The following is an 18,205-nucleotide window of genomic DNA, read 5'->3' as shown; positions in this document are numbered from 1 at the left end:
AAGGGGGGTACAGAGCAGCCCCTCACCCCCACTCCTGGGGGGGGGGCGAGGAGGCGGGGCCGCCAGGGGAGGGGAGTGAGGAGGCAGAGTCACCACATGTCCCCGCGCCTGTGCCAGACGTCCGCCATCTGCTTGGGGGCCCTGTTCCAGCTCCTGCACAGTTCCCGGTTCCCTCCACCTTCTCCCCCACACTGAGGATAGGCGGGGGAGGCCTAGAGCCCCAGAGGGGGGGACTGCCTCAAGGGCAACATCCCTACTACCCCCAAATTCCCCCCCCAACCAAGAGCCCCAAAGGCTCTCTCCAGGCCCTAAAAGCTTTCTCTAGAGTCCCAGACAGGGAGGCTTAGTAAAGGAACGCTATGCCCACCTACCACCTCTTGGCCCAGAGCCCAGGTTCCTAGGTCAATTTGACCCTGATACCTCTTCCCCAAGGCCCCCCAACACTCCCCCAAAGCCTGGAATTTCCCCAAAGGCCTGGCATCTACAACCCAGCCCAGCCTCCCCTCTCTCCCTCATTGTACCCAGGTTGGAAAATGAGCTGACACAGGCAAGGACAGTTTCAAGCAAGCAGATCCTTTATGTTTTTACAGGGCAACTTAATTCTTAATAAATATCAACTCGAGGCCGAAGGCTCCTAGAACCGTTGGGCCTGCTGGTCTGGATTATATCAGGCCAGGGACCATCGTAAGGAAGATGGGAGAAGAGGAAGCCCAGGAAGCCAGAGAGGCCCTCCAGGGGCCCACTGGGGAGCACATCTGATAATGGGAGCATCCAGTAGGCATCACCTTCCTTTCGATGTACTCCTCTTCACATATGTGTATGGCACTGACAGGCCTCCACGAGTGAGGTGGACACCTTCAGCCGTCTATGGGTGGAAGGTTTGCCAACTACCTGGCACCAGAGGACCACAGACACTCGGCGATGGCGGGAGGGCAAGCAGCTGTTGCAGAGGTGGGACTTAGTGAGGCCTGCGCTGGGTATGTAGAAGGAGCTGCAGCGGCCGAAGCAGAACTTGTTCTGGAGGCGGATGGAGGTACAGCCAGGCCGGGAGACCACCTAGTGGGCAGGAGCAGAGACAGAGACCCAGAATGGCAGAGACCGACACAGTGAAAGGAGAAATGACCAAAAGGCAGAGGCAGAGACATAGACAGGGAGAGAGATGGGGAAGGAGAGCGAGAGGCAAGCAGAGACACAGAGATAGAGAGAATCCGATCACAGGGACAGATCAGAGAACTCTGGCTAGGAAGGTCCATTAGGCCCAAACCCTAGACCCAGCTCCCTCCTCTTTCTAGTCTCCTGCCCTTACTGCCTAGCTGCCTGAAGACTTACCTGGGTGAAGGGCACAGTCTTGCATGTCTCCCCAGCCACATCCTGGGGACTTAGGGGCAGGGACATGGCAGGCATCTCTTCTTCTTCCAGTGGCATCTCCCTCTGGAGATTCAGTCTTGAAGCACCTTGAAGCTCCTGCTTGCCAGGCTTGCCAGGCTCCCACGAATCTCCAATTTGCAAACCCAGGAAAGTCTCCCAACTGTGGGAGATAGGGGTGGGTGAAGGGGAGATCTGAGCATCTCCCACTGGCATCTCCGGTCCTTCTCCCGAGCCCTCCCCCTGAGGTGGGAAGTAAATGCTGGATCCTTGGGAAACTATGGAAGGCAAAGGCCTGAGCATTGGAGCTGTCATCTTGGATGATGGGGGGCTGGACCAGACCCCGCTCATCAGGCTGAGGAAAGCTGTGAGTTGTCTAACCAGCATCTTCTCAATCACCAGGCCCTCTGGGTTTCTGTCCGTAGATGCTGCTGCTATCACTAAGGCTGGGACCAGGGCTCAGGGGTCAAAGCGACTGACCCTGCTGTCTGTGTGTTTCTGTTGTGTGGGGTCTGGGGTGAGCTGGAAACTCACTCTAAATAGACCTCTCTCCATGGGAAACCCCACAGGAGGGAAGAAGAACAAATTTGCTTGTGCCCACTCCCATACCTTGTTCCTCACAGAGTTCTTTCAACTCCCTCCTCCTCAGGCTGTATTCCCAGACCCAAGCCCAGCTAGGTGTGTGGTCTGAAGCCATAGGAGAGCAGGAGTCTGGATGAAAGGCTTGAAGACAGTAAGGTAGGTATAATGGAAAGAGCCGCAGATTTGGAACCCCATGTTCTGGGCTCTGCTACTTACTACTACTGGTGAAACCCTGGGCAAGCCAGCCAAAACTCCATCAGGCCAGCGGGTTGTAGCCAGAGAGGCAGAAGGTCCTGGAGGTAGGCTGAAGCTGGGATGAGATCCTAGGGTCCTGGGCCTGATCCGTTCCCCTCCCCCATCTCACACTCAGGTGAGGAGCTCCGGGGGGCCGTGGGAACAGTGCTATCCCAAGCCTCCCAGCTTCCCCCATTCCCCCAAACTCCTCAGCAGCCAATTCCCAGCTGTGCAGATAGGCGTGGTGAAGGCTGCCCTCTGGTGGTCTCTTTCTTCCATGGGGAGCAGAGCCTGCTCTAATTTTCTGGGCCTGGTTCTCATAAATCCTTATCCATCCTTAGCAAGTCATTTGAGTAGGAGAAGCACAAGACAGAGGCAGAGGACAATCCCGAAGGACATAGGAAAAAGAATGCTATCACATCGAGAGAAAGAACTGTGGGAGTAGAAACGCAGAAGAAAACAAATGATTTATCACTTGTTTATCTGGGGATAGGATTGGGGGTTTGGTTTTAAAAGATGACTATTACGAAAATGATTAACATGGAAATAGGTATCGAGTGATAATCCATGTATAACCCAGTGGAATTGCTTATCAGCTCTGGGACAGGGGAGGGAAACGGGGAGGGAGAGAATATGAATCATGTAGCCATGAGAAGATATTTTAAAATAAAAATAAAGATTTGGATTGAGGGGGAAAAAAACCCCAACAGAGTCAGATCACCCAAGATGTAAACCTCAAGGAACTAGAGACCTCCCCTCCAACTGCTTCCAAGTCCTGGGTGTCCTCCAGGAGTAGAGAGCGAAAAATAAGAGGAGCAGGGTGGCAGATATTAGATGAGTTCTAATTATAACGGTCTCAACATTGAACAGGTTTCATAAGATAAGACCCCATCTCTGGAGATCTTTAAGCCTTTAGATGAATATTAAGGCCCCCTCATAGCTCTTAGGGGCTGGGACCCATGTCCTAACTGGGGTTAGGGGAGGGGAAGCTTCCCAGAAAGGCAGAATAGGTGATTGATCCAACCTCCTGTTCTATCCAGTAATCCCAACTATAAACCCTCATCTCAGGGTCACCTAGCCTCCATCAGAAACCCCTCTGAACCTTAGGTCCTTCACCTGTAATATGGGAAGTTACATTAGATAAAGGATCTATAGGGCCCCTTCCAGCTTTAATTAAAGGTTTATTAATCGACCAGGGATCTTCCATTGATGGGAAGCTCTTGGGCCATGTTCCATTTTCAGGTGACTCCTGGTTAAAAACGAATATATTTGCCTTTGAATTTTCTCCAGTAGTCCTAGTTTGGTTCTCTGATCAAATTTTACAAGTTTCCTCCATCTTTTGGGTAATGAGAATATAAGTAATAGGGTTGAAAACCAAAAATCCTAGAAGATGCACTCCTCAAGGTGACTCCTCAGGGCTCTACAGTGCAGCTACTGCAACCATCTTTTGGAGGAGCTGATCCATTATCTTGGGAGTGCTGTCTACCTGTTCAAGTCTGAATATGGCAGACAGTCCTTGGTGGCTGAGATGGGGTAGGGGATTAAGTTCCACTATGACTTTACTGACCATCACATCAAGCCCTCGTTGGCTTCCTGATACTTTCTAGGCAGGAACCAGACTTGTCTATCCTTTTCTTCTTGAAAGATTAGCCAGTAGTGGCAGATGGGTGACTCAGTGGATTGAGAGCCAGGCCTGGAGATGGGAGGTCCTGAGTTAAAATTTGGCTTTAGATACTTCCTGGCTGTGTGACCCTGGGCAAGCCATTTAACCCCAATTGTCTAGCCCTTACCACTCTTCTGCCTTGGAACCATTACTCTGTATCTATTCTAAAACAATAGGTAAGAGTTTTTATTTTTTGTTGTTTTTTTAAAGTATAGCAGTAAGGGCAACTAGGTAGCACAGTGGATAGAGAACCAGGCCTGGCACTGGGAAGACCTGAGTTCAGATCTGGCCTCAGACACTTCCTAGCTGGGTAACCCCGAGCAAGTCACAACTCCAATTTCGTGGCTTTTCTTCAATTCTCTTCTGTCTTAGAATTGATCCTAAGACAGAAAGTAAGAATTTTGGAGGTCAGATTCAGCAGGCTCCAAAATGTGGGGAAACCTGAAAGCTAGTAAAAAAACGAATCTGAAGAGGCCTGAGATGGAAGGAATTCCAAGTTCTGGGAGGACCAGGGTTTCAGAATTGTGAGAGATCTGGGGAGGATGGAAGCCCTTCTCAAGAGAAGAGCTGAAATAGCTCAAGCCCAAGATGCATTTAGGGGAATAGTTCTTAGCCCTCCTCTGCTTACTCTCCAACCTAGTTGTTAGATTGAATGTGGGCTCCATAAAGAACTGGGGGAATGAAGGTGTTCCAGAAATGACTACAAAGTCCATCACTGGCTGCCTCAGCCTGAGAGGCAACCAAAGAGCTAAATATAACACTGTATCTGTCTTCCCTTTCCTTTTCCCTAGAGTCCTACCGTCAAAGCTTCCCCACCTGACAGGGAGGCTCCCAACTACCCACTTCTCTCCAATATCCTCCCTTCATTAACCCTCCATACTCCCTCAGTCCTCTTTTCCCTTTCTCCTTCTCTGTTTTGTCTCTTCTTCTCCAATTGCCCTTTCCTCTCTCAGTCCCCCTCTATCTCTCCTTCTTCCTCCCTCTTTTCTCCCTTCATTGTCCCTCCCTCCAATCTCCTCTTTCTATGAAATATCTATAAATAGTAAATCCCTTCCTTTTCCTAGGTCTCAGAGTTCCCATCTATAAAAATGACTCTATTAGAGAACTTCCATGGATAAGGGGCAAGAAGGGATTCAGATACTCCCTGCCACCCCTTAAAGAAATTGTTACAGGTTCAACTAGGTGGCTCAGTAGTTTGAGACCCAAGCCTAGACATGGAAGGTCTCAGGTTCAAATTTGGTCTCAGACGCTTCCTAGTTGTGTGACCCTGGACAAGTTACTTATTGTCTAGCCCTTAAAGCTCTTCTGTCTTGGAATCAATGAGACAGAAGGGAAGGGTTTAAAAAATAATAAATTTCTGCCCCTATTCCATGGCCCAACTGCTGGTCTTCTAAGGAACACCCTGCAACCATCTAGCCTTAGTGTGGTCCATCCTGAAACTCAAAGAAAAAAGTCCTGAAATTAGGAGAGCTGTTTGAGTTCTAACTAGCTATAGGCAAGATGCAAAACCTGAACTGATGATAGTACTTGTGTTGTCTGCCTCAGTGCCTGGCACACAGTTGGTCTTAAATGCTTATGTCCTTGACTTGTCACCAGTCAATATGTTCCAGGCACTGTGTTAAGCACTAGAAATAGGAAGAAAGGGAAAAGATAGTCCGTGCCCTCAAGGAACTTACAGTCTACTGGGGACACAATTTCAGTCAACTATTTACAAAAAAAAAAAAGTATATATATATATATATATACATATATATATGAAATAAATTGGAAATAATCAATAAAAGAGAGAAAACACTAGAAACACAATTGAGGAAAACTTTCTATAGAAGGTGGAAGTTTAATTGGAACTTGAACGAAGTCAGGAGACAGACAGGAAGAGTGAGACCATTCCAGGAATAGGAAAGAGCTGATGAAAATGCCCAGAGTCTAGAGATAGAATGTCTTGTGCTAAAGAACAGAAAAGAGGCCAGTGTTATTATAATGAAGAGTACACAGAGGGTTGTAAGATGTCTCCAAGACTGGGAAGGTTAGAGTGGGCTAGGTTGTAAAGGGTTTTGAATGCCAGAGAATTTTATATATATTAGAAGTGATAGAAACTCAATAGAGTTTATTAAATGGATGGGAGGGAGGTCAGATCTATGCTTTAGGAATATTAATTTGACAGCTGAATGGAGGATAGATTAGAGTTTAGAGAGACTTAAAGCAGGGAGAACAATCAACCAGCTATAGTTATAGTCCAGACTTGAGGTAATGAGAGCCTATATGAGGCTAGTGGCAGTGTCAAAGGAGAAAAGGGGGCATATACAAGAGATTTTGTAAAAAGAAAAATCAATAAGAATTGGCAACAGAATGAAAGTCGGAGTGAGAGAAGGTGAAGATGATACCTAGTTTGGAAGCCTGGATAACTGTGAGAATGGTGGGGATCGGAAGGGTGAATGAGAAAAGATGAGTTCAAGTTTTGGACTGTTGAGTTTAAGATGTCTACTGGACATCCAGTTTGAGATGTCTAATAGGCAGGTGGAAATTTGAAACTGTAAGGAAGTCAACAGAAAGGTTAGAGCTGGTAGATCTGAGAATATTCATCATGGATATGATCTTGAAGCCAGAGGAGATAAGATCGCTACATGAAATCATGTAAAAGGAAAAGAGGAGAGGGCTCAGATTAGAACCCTATGGGATACTTGTGGTTAGGAGGTGTGACCTAGACAAAGAACCTATAGCCACTGACTATATAATATTCCTTCGTGGTAGACCACCTAAAAGGGAAGCTAGGGACTGAGGGAATATTATATAGCTGGTGGACAACTATATTTGGTGCACCCAAAGTGGGGCACCAAATATAGTTGTCCACTAACTATATAATATTCCTTCATGGGTAGACCACCTAAAAGGGAAGCTAGGGATTGAGGGAATATGGGTCAAAGAGTTTAAAGCTTAAGGGAGACATAGAAAGACATAGAAAGGGAAAATAGACACAGATGCAGGATTCTTCAACATAATATCAAGCCTGTGCTGCCTAGTTCTGACAGTGGCTGAGTCTTTTTTACAGACAGCCTGGATTTTGTTGAGGTTACAAGGAATGGGGGTTGTGGTATATAGTTAATCAAATAGGTGACATAGCAGAAAAATTAACATCATGTTGGTAATTAATGACAAGATAAAAGAGCTGGATCCTAAGAAAATGAAGTAGCCAAAGCCCTGCCCAGTAGTTCCTTTGACCTTCCGCACACTGGCCCTATACCATACAAATGCTAATTGAGTGCCTATGCCATTACAAAGAAGCTATTGAGATAGCTAGCTAGCCTTCCAGACTGTAGGCCTGGGGAAGGGTTAGAATACCACAAGATTTGAGTTCCAATACAATTGAAGGGTTCAGAAATCAATCATGAGAAATATAAGAAATATATCTATAAGTCTGGTGCATGAACACTTTGCTCATTAATATCAGCTTTTAAGATTTTCATAATTTGTTCTTATCTGAAACCCTACAGAACCAGCAAAGGAGACTGAGAAGGAGTGGTCAGATAGGTAGATAAACAGAAAAGAGCAGTGCTCAGAGAAACCTAGAGAGAAAAGAGTAACCAGGAGAAAAGGTTGATCTACAGTTGGAAGTCAAGACAGATGAGGATTAAGAAAAGATCATTGGGGGGCAGCTGGATAGCTCAGTGGATTGAGAGTCAGGCCTAGAGATAGGAGGTCCTAGGTTCGCGAATCTGGCCTCAGACACTTCCCAGCTGTGTGAACCTGGGCAAGTCACTTGACCCCCCGTTGCCTACCCTTACCACTCTTCTGCCTTGGAGCCAATACTCAGTAGACTCCAAGACCTAAGGTAAGGTTTAAAAAAAAAAAGGAAGAAAGAAAAGGTCATTGGATTTGGCAATTAAGATCCCTAATTACTTTGGGGAATACAGTTTTGGTGGAATGATGAGATTTGAAGCCAGACTTAGAATGAGAGGAAAAGAAAAGAAGCAGAGGCACCTATCATTGGCAGCCTTCTCAAAGAGTTTGTCCATCAAAGAGACAGGAGATTTGGAATAGCTAGAGGAGATGGAAGGATCAAGGGAGGATTTTTGAGGTTGAGGGCATGTTTTATAGGCAGTAGACAAATTTAAGATAAACAAGAGGGTCAGAATGAGGGAGGGGGCAATATGCTGGAGGAGGAATGGAATTGGGAAGATCTGTGCCTATATCTATACACATTTGACCAGGAGAAAAGAACCACTTTTTTCAAATGAAATAGGTGAAGGAAGAAATATTAGTAGAAGACATCTGGGTGATATGAAACAAGAAGGGAGGAACAAGGCACTCTTGGCAAGTGATCTTAAATTTTTCAGTAATAAATGAGGCAAGATTCTTAGCTGAAAGGGTATGGGGAGAGGGAGCTATGGGATGCTTTGATAAGGGGTGAAAAGGTAAGTAGGGTGGTTGAACTAATTGGAAGGGACAAAAATTGTCATAGTGAGGAGCCAGTTGAGGTCATGTAACATAAATTTGTAGTGGACCCAGGCAGCTTTATTTTGTTATATTTCCCTAGTTTCCTGCAACAGTAGGAGTAAAGGCACTGGGATGGTGAAATGATCCAAGGCTAATATACAGGTTCCAAAGGCATGAGTCCACTGGATACTTATTACTGACCTATTTTTCTTGTGCTATAACATGAAATAAATGCATACTGTGTTTAAACTTGATAATAAATAGTAGACGATCTATATGTGGTAACAAAAAAAAAGGCTAACGATTAGTATGGCATATTGATGATATGGTAAGAGGAAAAGGGATTTAAGAGAAGAGGACAGTAAAGAGTTGAACTGGTTCACTAAGGGGCCAAGATATCCTGGTGAAGGGAAGGGAGAATAGCTAATGCAGGGATGATGGCCTGGTAAAGAACTGATGGGCAGGATTAAAGATCATAGAGAAGAACAAGGGTTGGGATTGCAAGGCAAAAGAAGAGGTAGAATGGCGATAGATTGTGATAAAGGAATTTCAAAATTAATGAGTTTAGAAGTGGTACATTTGTGGGTGAAAGCAAGATCAATTGGTATGACTATCTTAGTGTGTAACTAAGGTAAAATGGGGGAGTAGGTCATATGAAACAAGTAAGTGAAAGAACTATCAGATTAGGATGTTTAAGGATGATCTATATAAATGCTGAATTCCCTAGTATAAGGGCAGGATAGAAAGACTGTGATCCAGGCACTTTCCTCACTGAAGAAAGAAGAGGAGTTTCTGGTAGACAGAATTTTGATTGGGTGGTAGATATGGATTAAATGACCCTTAATAGAGGAAGGAAATACACATTAAGTACCTACTATGTGGCAAAGTACTTTAAAAATATTATTTCATTTGATCCACTCAACAATCCTGCAAGGTAGATGATATCATTATCCCTTCTTTACATTTGAGGAAACTGAGACAAACCATGGTTAACTGACTTGCCCAGGATCACGTAGTTAGTGTTTGATGCTAGATTTGAAGTCAGGTCTTCTTGACTCCAAGTCCAGCACACCACCTAACTGCCTAGGTAAAGTTACTGGGTAATGGAATTAAAGGGAGAACCTGGAAGTGGCAATATGGAAAAGGGAATAATCCAAGTCCTCCACCTTGACCAATGAGTAGGGAGGAGTAAAAATGCAGCCAGTGCTGGAAAGGGAGGTCAGGGAAGAGAGAGCCAGGTCGCAGTCAAAGCCAGATGACAGAATGAGTAGGAAAAGAAGAGTTAAGATGAAAGCAAGTTTGTTATTTATGGAGCAGGCATTCTGGAGGACACAGGAAAAAGGATGGGAAGCTTTAGAGTAGAGGGAAAGGAAAGGTAGGGTTTGAAGGGACCGGGAATAAGGACCAGGCAGTGCAGACCTGGGCTTTGAATGATGTGGAAGGGGTCAGAATCACTGGGATGGAGAGTGTATGACTTAGAGAGTTTGTTAATCACTGAGGAATGAGTTCGAGTAGGTTTTCATTGTTCATTGGAGTCCAGTTTCAGGATGGAACTCTACCCTGCCTTAGATAGTTCAGGCTTTAGAGCTTAAAAAATTCAGGAGAGGAGACAAGTGCTAGAAAGGTAGGAAGGAAACAAGCAATTATTACTACTATGTGCCAGGCACTTTACAAATATCTGATTTTATCCTTAAAACAATTCTATTGTGCTATTATTATCCTCATTTTACAGTTGAGGAAACTGAAGCAATAAAAATCTATTTAAAAAATAAATAATTTGCCTAGGGTCACATAGTTACTAAGTGTCTGGAGATGAATTTGAACTCAGATCTTCCTGACTCCAAGATCCAGGACTCTAACCCCTGAACCACCTGGCTGTCATACTAAGAACTATAAGAATAGTATTACTCCCCTACCCCTGAGGCAAGCTAGTAGGCTAGAGACTTTATGGATCAGCTTTTCTCCTAGTTCTCAAAGAAGGAAGTCCTGCTCAATGGAATGGTGTTTCTCCTCTTCCAACTGGAGTGAGGAAACCTGATAGGAGACTTGTGGCAACCAAATGGCATTTTCTCCCCTTATACTCAAAGGTGGGAGACTGGCGCTAGCTCTCAAAGAAAGTTCTTTGCTTGATAAACCTTTAAGCATCATCAAAATATAACAACAGGACTTTGGGTTTCTTACATTCCTATAGAATATAAACTCTTTGAGGGCAACATTTGGTACAGGGTGAGGGTTTAATAAATCCTTGCTAAGAATCAGCTAAGTGGCTCAGTGGATAGAGACAGGCCTGGAGATGGGACGACAAGGGTTCAAATCTAGCCTCAGACACTGCCTTTCTGTGTGACTCTGAACAAGTCACTTAATCCCCACTGCCTAGCCCTTGCCACCCTTCTGCTTTGGAACCGAAACTTACTATGGATCTTACAACAGAAGGTAAGAGTTTTAAAATTTAAATAATAAATACTTGCTGAATTATGAAATGAGTCAAAGGAGCACTGTATTTAAACCTGGAAGAGATCTTAACGATCATATCCCTTCCCTTAGCAAATATGGAAACTAAGACCAAGAGACCTTATCCGAGGTCACACTGCGAGTAAGTTTATAGAAATTAAATCATCTGCCGCCCCCATTTTATTCTGCAGATAGACTGTAGTCCCAGGGGTGCAGAGAAAGTGATTTGTCCAAGCGATCATACATCCCAGCTAGTAATTAGCAGATCCAAAAGCCCCAGGAATCCTGGCGCTGAACTCCCGCTGCTCTTTCCATCAAACTAAGCTGATATTCAAACTTGCATTATCAGCGATAATCTACGTGATGCCGAGGGTTGGATAACTTGATTTACTTCAATGTGCACTTATTAAGCACCTAATGTGCGACAGGCTCTGCTCTGGGCATACAAAGACAAGAAGAAAAAAAAGGGCGCGCCTGTCCTGCGAAGTTCGTATTCCCTTGGAATCACTCGCAGAGACTTTGGGAACACATCCGGGAGCGGAGTTTGCCAGACGAGCATGGGGCACGAGAGCGATCTTTTCACCCGAGGACGGTGGGGTGGGGTGTGTGTGAAGGGAACAAACGGCGGATAACGGATCAAACTACAACAGGTTCTGACAGCCAATCAGCAAAGGCTCGGCACACTCCGCCCCTCCAGGTTGCTCCAGCTCTGACGCAAGCAGCGCAGGAGACACCCCGGAACCATTCCGTAAGGACTCAGCCGGCAACCAAGATGGCGGCGCCCGTATTGCGGGCGTGCGGTTCGCCGGCTTTGCGGGTTCCCCCGGGAGTCCTGGCTTTTCGCGCCTATCGTGCCCGGCCGCCCCCGCACCGCCCGCCAAGGCCCTTCACCCCGGACCCGGCGGACCCTTTGACGCCGCGCTGGCAGCTGCAGCCCCGCTTTGCCGCAAAGCAGTTCGGGCGGTTTGGGGCCGCGTCTGGGGTGGCCCCAGGCTCACTGTGGCCCACGGTCCCGCAGCTCCGGGAGCTGGAGGCCGAGGAGCGCGAGTGGCAGCCGAGCCTGCAAGCCATGCAGGAGGCGCTGCGGGCCCGAGCCGAGGCCCAGGAACGAGAGCGCCGGGAGAGGTGGGCGCGCGCACCGTGGGGGCTTGGGAGGGAAGGCAGGCTCCCCAGGGGGGCGGGGCGGGGCGGCCCCTTTCTCCGCCAGACTTTATCTTGTCTGTATTAAGTTGCTCCAGACTAGTATGATTTAGGTCCAGGCGTCACCCTGGGCAAGCCCTTACCTCTCTACACCTCACTATCCCTCGTTTAGAGTCGAAAGAGACCTCAGATTATCTAGAGAGGAATGCAACCTCCTCTTTTTACAGATCCATAAAGAGGAAAAGGTGACTTGACGCCATGTGACTAGCAAATGGCAGTCAGAATTGGAACCCAGGACTTATGCTTCCAAATCCAAAGCCCTACCACTACACGACACAGCTTTGGTATGCAAAATGTTATAAGTAAAACAGTGTTAGATTAGAATCTAATCTAATGCAGAGATGGCAAACGTGAGTCAGTGAAGTAGGAAGCAGATTAAAATGTAATGGGGAGATGAGGTTTGGCATGGCAAATCTGGCCTCACTGAGCAAGTCTCTTAGCCTTGGATTATTCTAAGACAGAAGGTAAATATTTTTTTAAGGTGACTAGGAAATATTTTACAAAATAAGTAAAAACAGGTAAAACATTGGTAATATTAATATGGTTTTTTTTTTCAAAATCAATATGTGGCCTGTAAAATGCTTACCTATGGCTTAGTGGCCTGCTTATATTTGTGTTTGACACTCCTGGATTAGATGATCTCCAGGCAACTTCCATTTTGGGTGTGGATCTTAGTGCCCTGTGTTACGGTACATAAGGAGAAACTGAGGCCTACTTCTATGAAAGGAGCTGGGATGCCTGGGTACTGGTCACAAGGAGGCCAGCTGTGAAGTACAGAGCCATCGTTTTAGAAAATGTAGAGGTGAAAATCCCTTAGAGATACCTTCATCTATCCACCTTATTTTTCATAATTGAAGACTAAGACCCAGAAAAGGGAAAAAACTTCTCTCCCAAGACCATGTGGTTATCTAGGACAGCTAGGTAGTGCATTGGTTAGAGTGTGGAACTAGAGTTGGGGAGATTTGAGTTCAAATCCAGTCTCAGACATTTATGAGTTGCATAACCTCGTTTGCTTCAGTTTCTTCATCTGTAAAATGGGGATTAAAATAATAGCACTTCTCTCCCAAGGAGGTTGTGAAAATCTAATCAGATAATAATTATAAAGCTCTTAGTTTTACCCAGGGCACCATATAAAAGCTGTTATTATCTAGTTCAACTCCCAGTTTCACCAGTGAACTATTTTACAGACTGAGACAGTTTACACACTATGGATTTGAAAGGTAGAAAACATGAATTTGAATCAAATTTATCACTTGCTAGCTTATGTGATTTTTGAGTCACTCCTTTCTAGGTATTTGAGAGTTTTTTGATGTTTTTGTTTTAAAGAACAGATAGGAATGAAGCAGGCTAAGAAAGGAAGAGAGAGCATTCCAAGTTGAGGGGATCAAATGATGAACAAAGACATAATTAGGAAGGTGTAGGGCATGCTCTGGAGGTAGAGACTGCTCTGGTTTAGCTGTAACACAGATGTGTAACATGAGAGAAGGCCTGAAAGGGAGAGTTGTGCCAGAGTGGAAGGCCTTGGAATGCAAGGTTTTAGAACTGGAACTTTCTTTGGGAGGCATGGGGAAGAAAGATTCTGGCAGTGGAATGTTTCTTCAAGGCAGAAGTCAGGTGACTTCCTTGGGCAGCATTTTCTAATCCCCTTTTTAGAATTTTCTCCCACTTCATTACAATTTCCTTATTTTTACCATTTTCTATTTTCCTCCCTAGAATGTAAAGCTAAGTGATTTGATTTTGTATCTGTGCTCACCATAATGCCTTGCATACAGTTGACACTAGATGGCACAGTGGATAGAGTGCCAGACCTGGAGTCAAGAAGACCTGAGTTCAAAAGTAACCTCAGTTACTAGCTATGTGACCTCGGGCAAGGCATTTAACCCTGTTTCCTCAGTTTAGCCTTAGTTTCCTAATTTGTAAAATGAGCTGGATAAGTAAATGGCAAAACCACTCCAGTTTCTTTTCCAAGAAAACCCATCTGAACAAACAATAATAAATGTTCCTTGTTCCTGTTTCCTTATCTGTAAAATGAAAGATGAGATGATGGCCAATAAATAAAATCTCTTCCAGTTCTGGCAAACTATTAACTCAAACTAAGAGCTGGGTGGATCTTGGAGGTCAGTATATAGTGTAGAAATAGAGAAATGGAGCTGGGGTCTGGACCTCAAGTCTCCTCTCCCCTTATCAATCAGTCAGTAAACATTTTTATGTGCCTACTATGTGCCAGCCATTGGGCTAACAGCCTGGGATACAAAAGAAAGCAGAAGACAAATCCCTGACCTCAAGGAGTTCATGATCCCACGGAGGCGACAACAAACAAACAAATATGTACAAACTATATGCAGAATAATGTATTGGAATAATTGACAGAATTAAGAGGGATTGGGAAAGAAGTCCTTATAGAAGATTAAATTTTAGTTGATATTTAGAAGAAACCAAGGAAGCCAGCAGGAAAAGATGAGAGTATTCCAGGGAGACAAGACAGCCAGAGTAAATGCCCTGAGCTGAGAGATCCAGGGTCTTGTTCATGGAACAGCCAGGAGGCCAGGGTGGAAGGACTGAAGTGTGTAAAGACTTGGGATGGGGAAGATGTAGATAGCCAAACCTAGAGTTGGTCAGCCTTAGGTTCAGATTTGGCCTAGACACTTCCTAACTGAGACCCTAGGCACTTAACCCCCATTACCTAGTCCTTACTGCTCTTCTGTCTTGGAACCTATACTTGTATGGATTCTAAGAGTTGTTCTTTTAAAAAGTTTGGAAAGGCAGGAAGGGCTGTTATGAAGAGTTTTGAATGGCAAATGGGACTTTTTGTATTGAATCCTGGAGGCAGTAGTAAGTTTGAGTAGGGGCTTGCCATGATCAGATCTGAGCTTGAGGAAAATCACTATAGTGGTTGAATGGAGGATGTTTTAGAGTGGGGAGAGATTTAAAGCCAACAGACTCACTAGCAGTTATTGAAGTAATTCAGGCATGAGGTGTTGAAGGCCTACACCTGGGTGGTAGCAGTGTCAGAGGAGAGACAGGGATGTACTCAACAGTTGTTGCAAAGATGAAAATGACAGTCCTTGGCAACAGATTAGATATGGAGGAGGGGGTGAGAGATAGCAAAGAGTTGAGAATGATGCATGCCTAGGTTACGAGCCTGGGCTACTAACAGACTAGTGGCACCCTTCTAAATTAACAGGGAAGTTAGGAAGTAGGAGTTGGTTTAGGGGGAAAGATAATGAGTTCCGTTTTGGACATGTTGAGTTTAAGGTGTTTAATGGACATCCAGTTTGAAATGTTTGAAAGGTAGTTTGGAAATGTGAGACAGCAGAGATGTTGGGGGTAGATTTGAGAATCATCATTATAAAAATGATAATTAAATCCAAGAGAGCTGATGAGTTGACCAAGTGAAATAGTATAGAGGAAGAAAAGGGCACAGGACAGAGCTCTGAAGGATAACCATGGTTAGTAGATTTGCCAAGCTAAGGAAACACAGAAGGAAGAGTCAGGTAAGAAGAGAACCACAAGACAGTGATGTCCTCAAAACCTAGAAGCCATTGAGAAGAGTAATTGGCAGTGTCAAAGGTGACAGAGGTCTGAGATAAATGAGGATTGGATTTGGCAGCTAAGATCATTATAGATTTTGGTGAGAGCAGTTTTGGTGGAATGATGGGATCAGAGACCTGAGTTAAGAAGAGAATAGGGAGTTAAAAGAGTGAGAGAAAATAAATACATTTCGAGGAGTTTGGCCACAAAGGCAGAAGGGATATCAGACAGTAGTTACTGAGAATGGAAGGATCAAATGAGAGCTTTTTGAAGATAGGAGAAGTTTGTAGGTGGGAGAGAATGAGCAAGTAGAGAAATAAAACAGGAAGAAAACAGATTACTCGAACAAGTTAGGTAGGGCTTAATCTTGCTGAGGAATAGGGTTACTAAAGAGTACAGTGGATAGACTACCAGATCTAGAGTCAGAAGGACCTGGGTTCAAATGGGGCCTCAGATGCTTCCTAGCTGTGTGACCTTGGGCAAGTCATAGTTGCCTAACCCTTGCTGCTCTTCTGTCTTAGAACTGATACTAAGCCATAAGGTAAGGGTTTTAAAAAAAGGAGTAAGGGTACTTCACCATGTGAGACAGGGGTGAAAGAGTAGGTAGCAGAAGCCATACCTGAGTGATGAGGTGAGGAAGAGGAGAGAAAGGGCTTATGGTGAATGGCCCCATTTTTTTTCCCTGTCATCCCCTTGGCAGGACAGCCCCAATGCAGCATCCACAGGAAACACTGAATAAAATGTCCATCCCTGTGTTATCTGTTTTAAGAATTCTGAAGTGGGGGAAAACTGCTTCATGGAGGAAATGGGAGTAGAGGCAGCATGGTACAGAGCAATGGATTTGAAGCCAGAGGATCTGAATTAAAATCCTACCCTAGTAGGGCATTGGGCAAATCTCCTTACTCCATTGGGCCTAGATTCTGATTCTCGAAAATGAAGGATTGTCTGTCCTATGAGGCTATAGTGGTCCTTCTAAGCTGTGCTCCTTTGTAGTGGAAATAGAACTGCATTTAGGTTCAGCAGACCTAGGTTAGAATCTCAGCTGACATTAGCTGTGGGCTCAGATACATCACATCCCCACTTGTTTCCATATTTGCACTGCTACTCTCACAGAACTTGTGCAGGGAAAGTGATTTCTAAGTCATAAAACAACTGAAAAGCAGAGATTTACCCAGCAGGGCCAGTCCCCACTCATCCTGCCTCCCTGCCCTCCAGGGAGCAGCTTATTGAGGCCAAAATGGCCCAGATGCCACAAATGATTGCGGCCTGGCGACAACAACAACAAGAACGCTGGGAGAAGGCGCAGGCTGAGAAGGCCCGACGGGCAAGGCTGCAAGCAGAAGCACAGGAAAAGCTCGGCTACGATGTGGACCCTCGAAGCTCCCGATTCCAGGAGCTGCTGCAGGAGTTGGAGAAGCAGGACCGGAAGCGTCTCAAGCAGCAGAAGAAGCAGCAGAAGGAGGCAGCAAGGATGGCAGCCCTGCAGGCCTCTGCGGAGGCCACCAAGAGCCCTTAAGGGGCAGGGGGCCCAGGCAGAAAACCTTTCCAATAAAGCTTAGTGCCCCGCAGATTTGTCTGTCCAGCTTCTCTTCCTCCTCTCCCGGAGCTGGAGATACCCCACCCAGTATGGAGCTGAAGGAACATTGTGTTTGGAGTCGCTTTGAATCTGTACATCCCCTTCCTCTCCCTGGGACTGTTTCTTCACCTGCAAAATGAGGGGGTTGAACTAAATGATCTCTCAAGTTCCTTCCAGCTTTGAATCTTACAACCTATGAAAGGAGGGTGGCTTGGGCCCTGCCAGTATCCGGGGTCACTGTCCATAGGAAGGGGAATCCCCAGGTCCTACCCCCACTTTTTCAGCTGCTGGCTCCCTGCCCACACAGGGGGCTCTCAGCTTTGCCAACCACTGGGGGAAGGGGCAGGGGGAGACGATGGGGAAATAATGGAGGAGCAGATGGTGGAGGGGGAGAAGGCTTCTGTTTACCAACATTAATCTCCGGTAATTAGCCAATTACCAAGGGGGAAAGTAGCCAAAACAGACAGCAGTATGTGTATCGGAGGGAGGGCTTCACCCATCCAGTATTTCTCCTAGCTTGGAGGGTGGGGGTGGGGGCTCCCTCCTGGGCCAGAGCATCACAGGGTTTGGCTCTGCAAAGCTCACCAAGCAGCTGACTCTGAGGAGGGCCAAGCCTGAGCAGCTGGGGCAAGTGAAAGGCTGATTTACCCTGGTAAGGGCTAGCCATCCTCCCCAGACCCGATGAGATAGTGTCTATGCTTCCCAATAGCTCAGGACCCTGTCTGCCTATTAACTTATCCCACCTATAGCCACATTTTCCTGGTGAACAGGGCCTGGTTACTTCATACCTCACAGGACAGAAGACAGGAACTAAACCAGCTGCCCCTAGCTTGTTTCTAAAACTTTATTCACTTCAAAACCTTTATTGGAGACACTTGGGGTGGGGGGGTGGGGCAGGGTAAAGAAGGCAAGAGGGAAGGAGTCAGGACAGTCTAGCCCTACCTAGGTTTAGTTTCTGCCCAGATAGTTCTCTCTAGTGAATACCTTACCCTAAGCTCCAGCCTGTTGTAATTCAGTTCCTTCTAGACCAAAGCAAGAAGGATTCAGACTCTCCCTTGTTCTTTACTAGTTCTTTCACTGTGTACTTAGAGAAGTTTTTTGCTCGAATTCCAACATCTCATCTTCTTCCCCCTAGCACTCAGGCTGGTGATAAGCAATTAGCCCTAGCT

General features: G+C 45.7%; 2 protein-coding genes across 2 annotated transcripts; one reads left to right on the top strand and one right to left on the bottom strand.

The window, feature by feature from the left end:
• Positions 1 to 807: 807 nt before the first annotated feature.
• On the bottom strand, positions 808 to 1,752 carry DAND5 (DAN domain BMP antagonist family member 5). Its single transcript, XM_044658443.1, has 2 exons — positions 1,330 to 1,752; positions 808 to 1,056 (listed from the first exon to the last, which is right to left on the bottom strand). Exons 1-2 carry the CDS (start codon positions 1,750 to 1,752, stop codon positions 808 to 810), a joined length of 672 nt encoding a protein of 223 aa, XP_044514378.1.
• A 388-nt stretch (positions 1,753 to 2,140) lies between these two features.
• Positions 2,141 to 17,028, top strand: GADD45GIP1 (GADD45G interacting protein 1). Its single transcript, XM_044685069.1, has 4 exons — positions 2,141 to 2,246; positions 10,470 to 10,504; positions 11,244 to 11,854; positions 16,676 to 17,028. Exons 1-4 carry the CDS (start codon positions 2,141 to 2,143, stop codon positions 16,974 to 16,976), a joined length of 1,053 nt encoding a protein of 350 aa, XP_044541004.1. The 3' UTR covers positions 16,977 to 17,028.
• Positions 17,029 to 18,205: the final 1,177 nt, after the last annotated feature.

This window comes from Gracilinanus agilis, chromosome 1 (assembly GCF_016433145.1).
Source record: "Gracilinanus agilis isolate LMUSP501 chromosome 1, AgileGrace, whole genome shotgun sequence".
Lineage (NCBI taxonomy): Eukaryota > Metazoa > Chordata > Mammalia > Didelphimorphia > Didelphidae > Gracilinanus > Gracilinanus agilis.
This window is presented reverse-complemented; position numbering and strand designations above follow the sequence as displayed.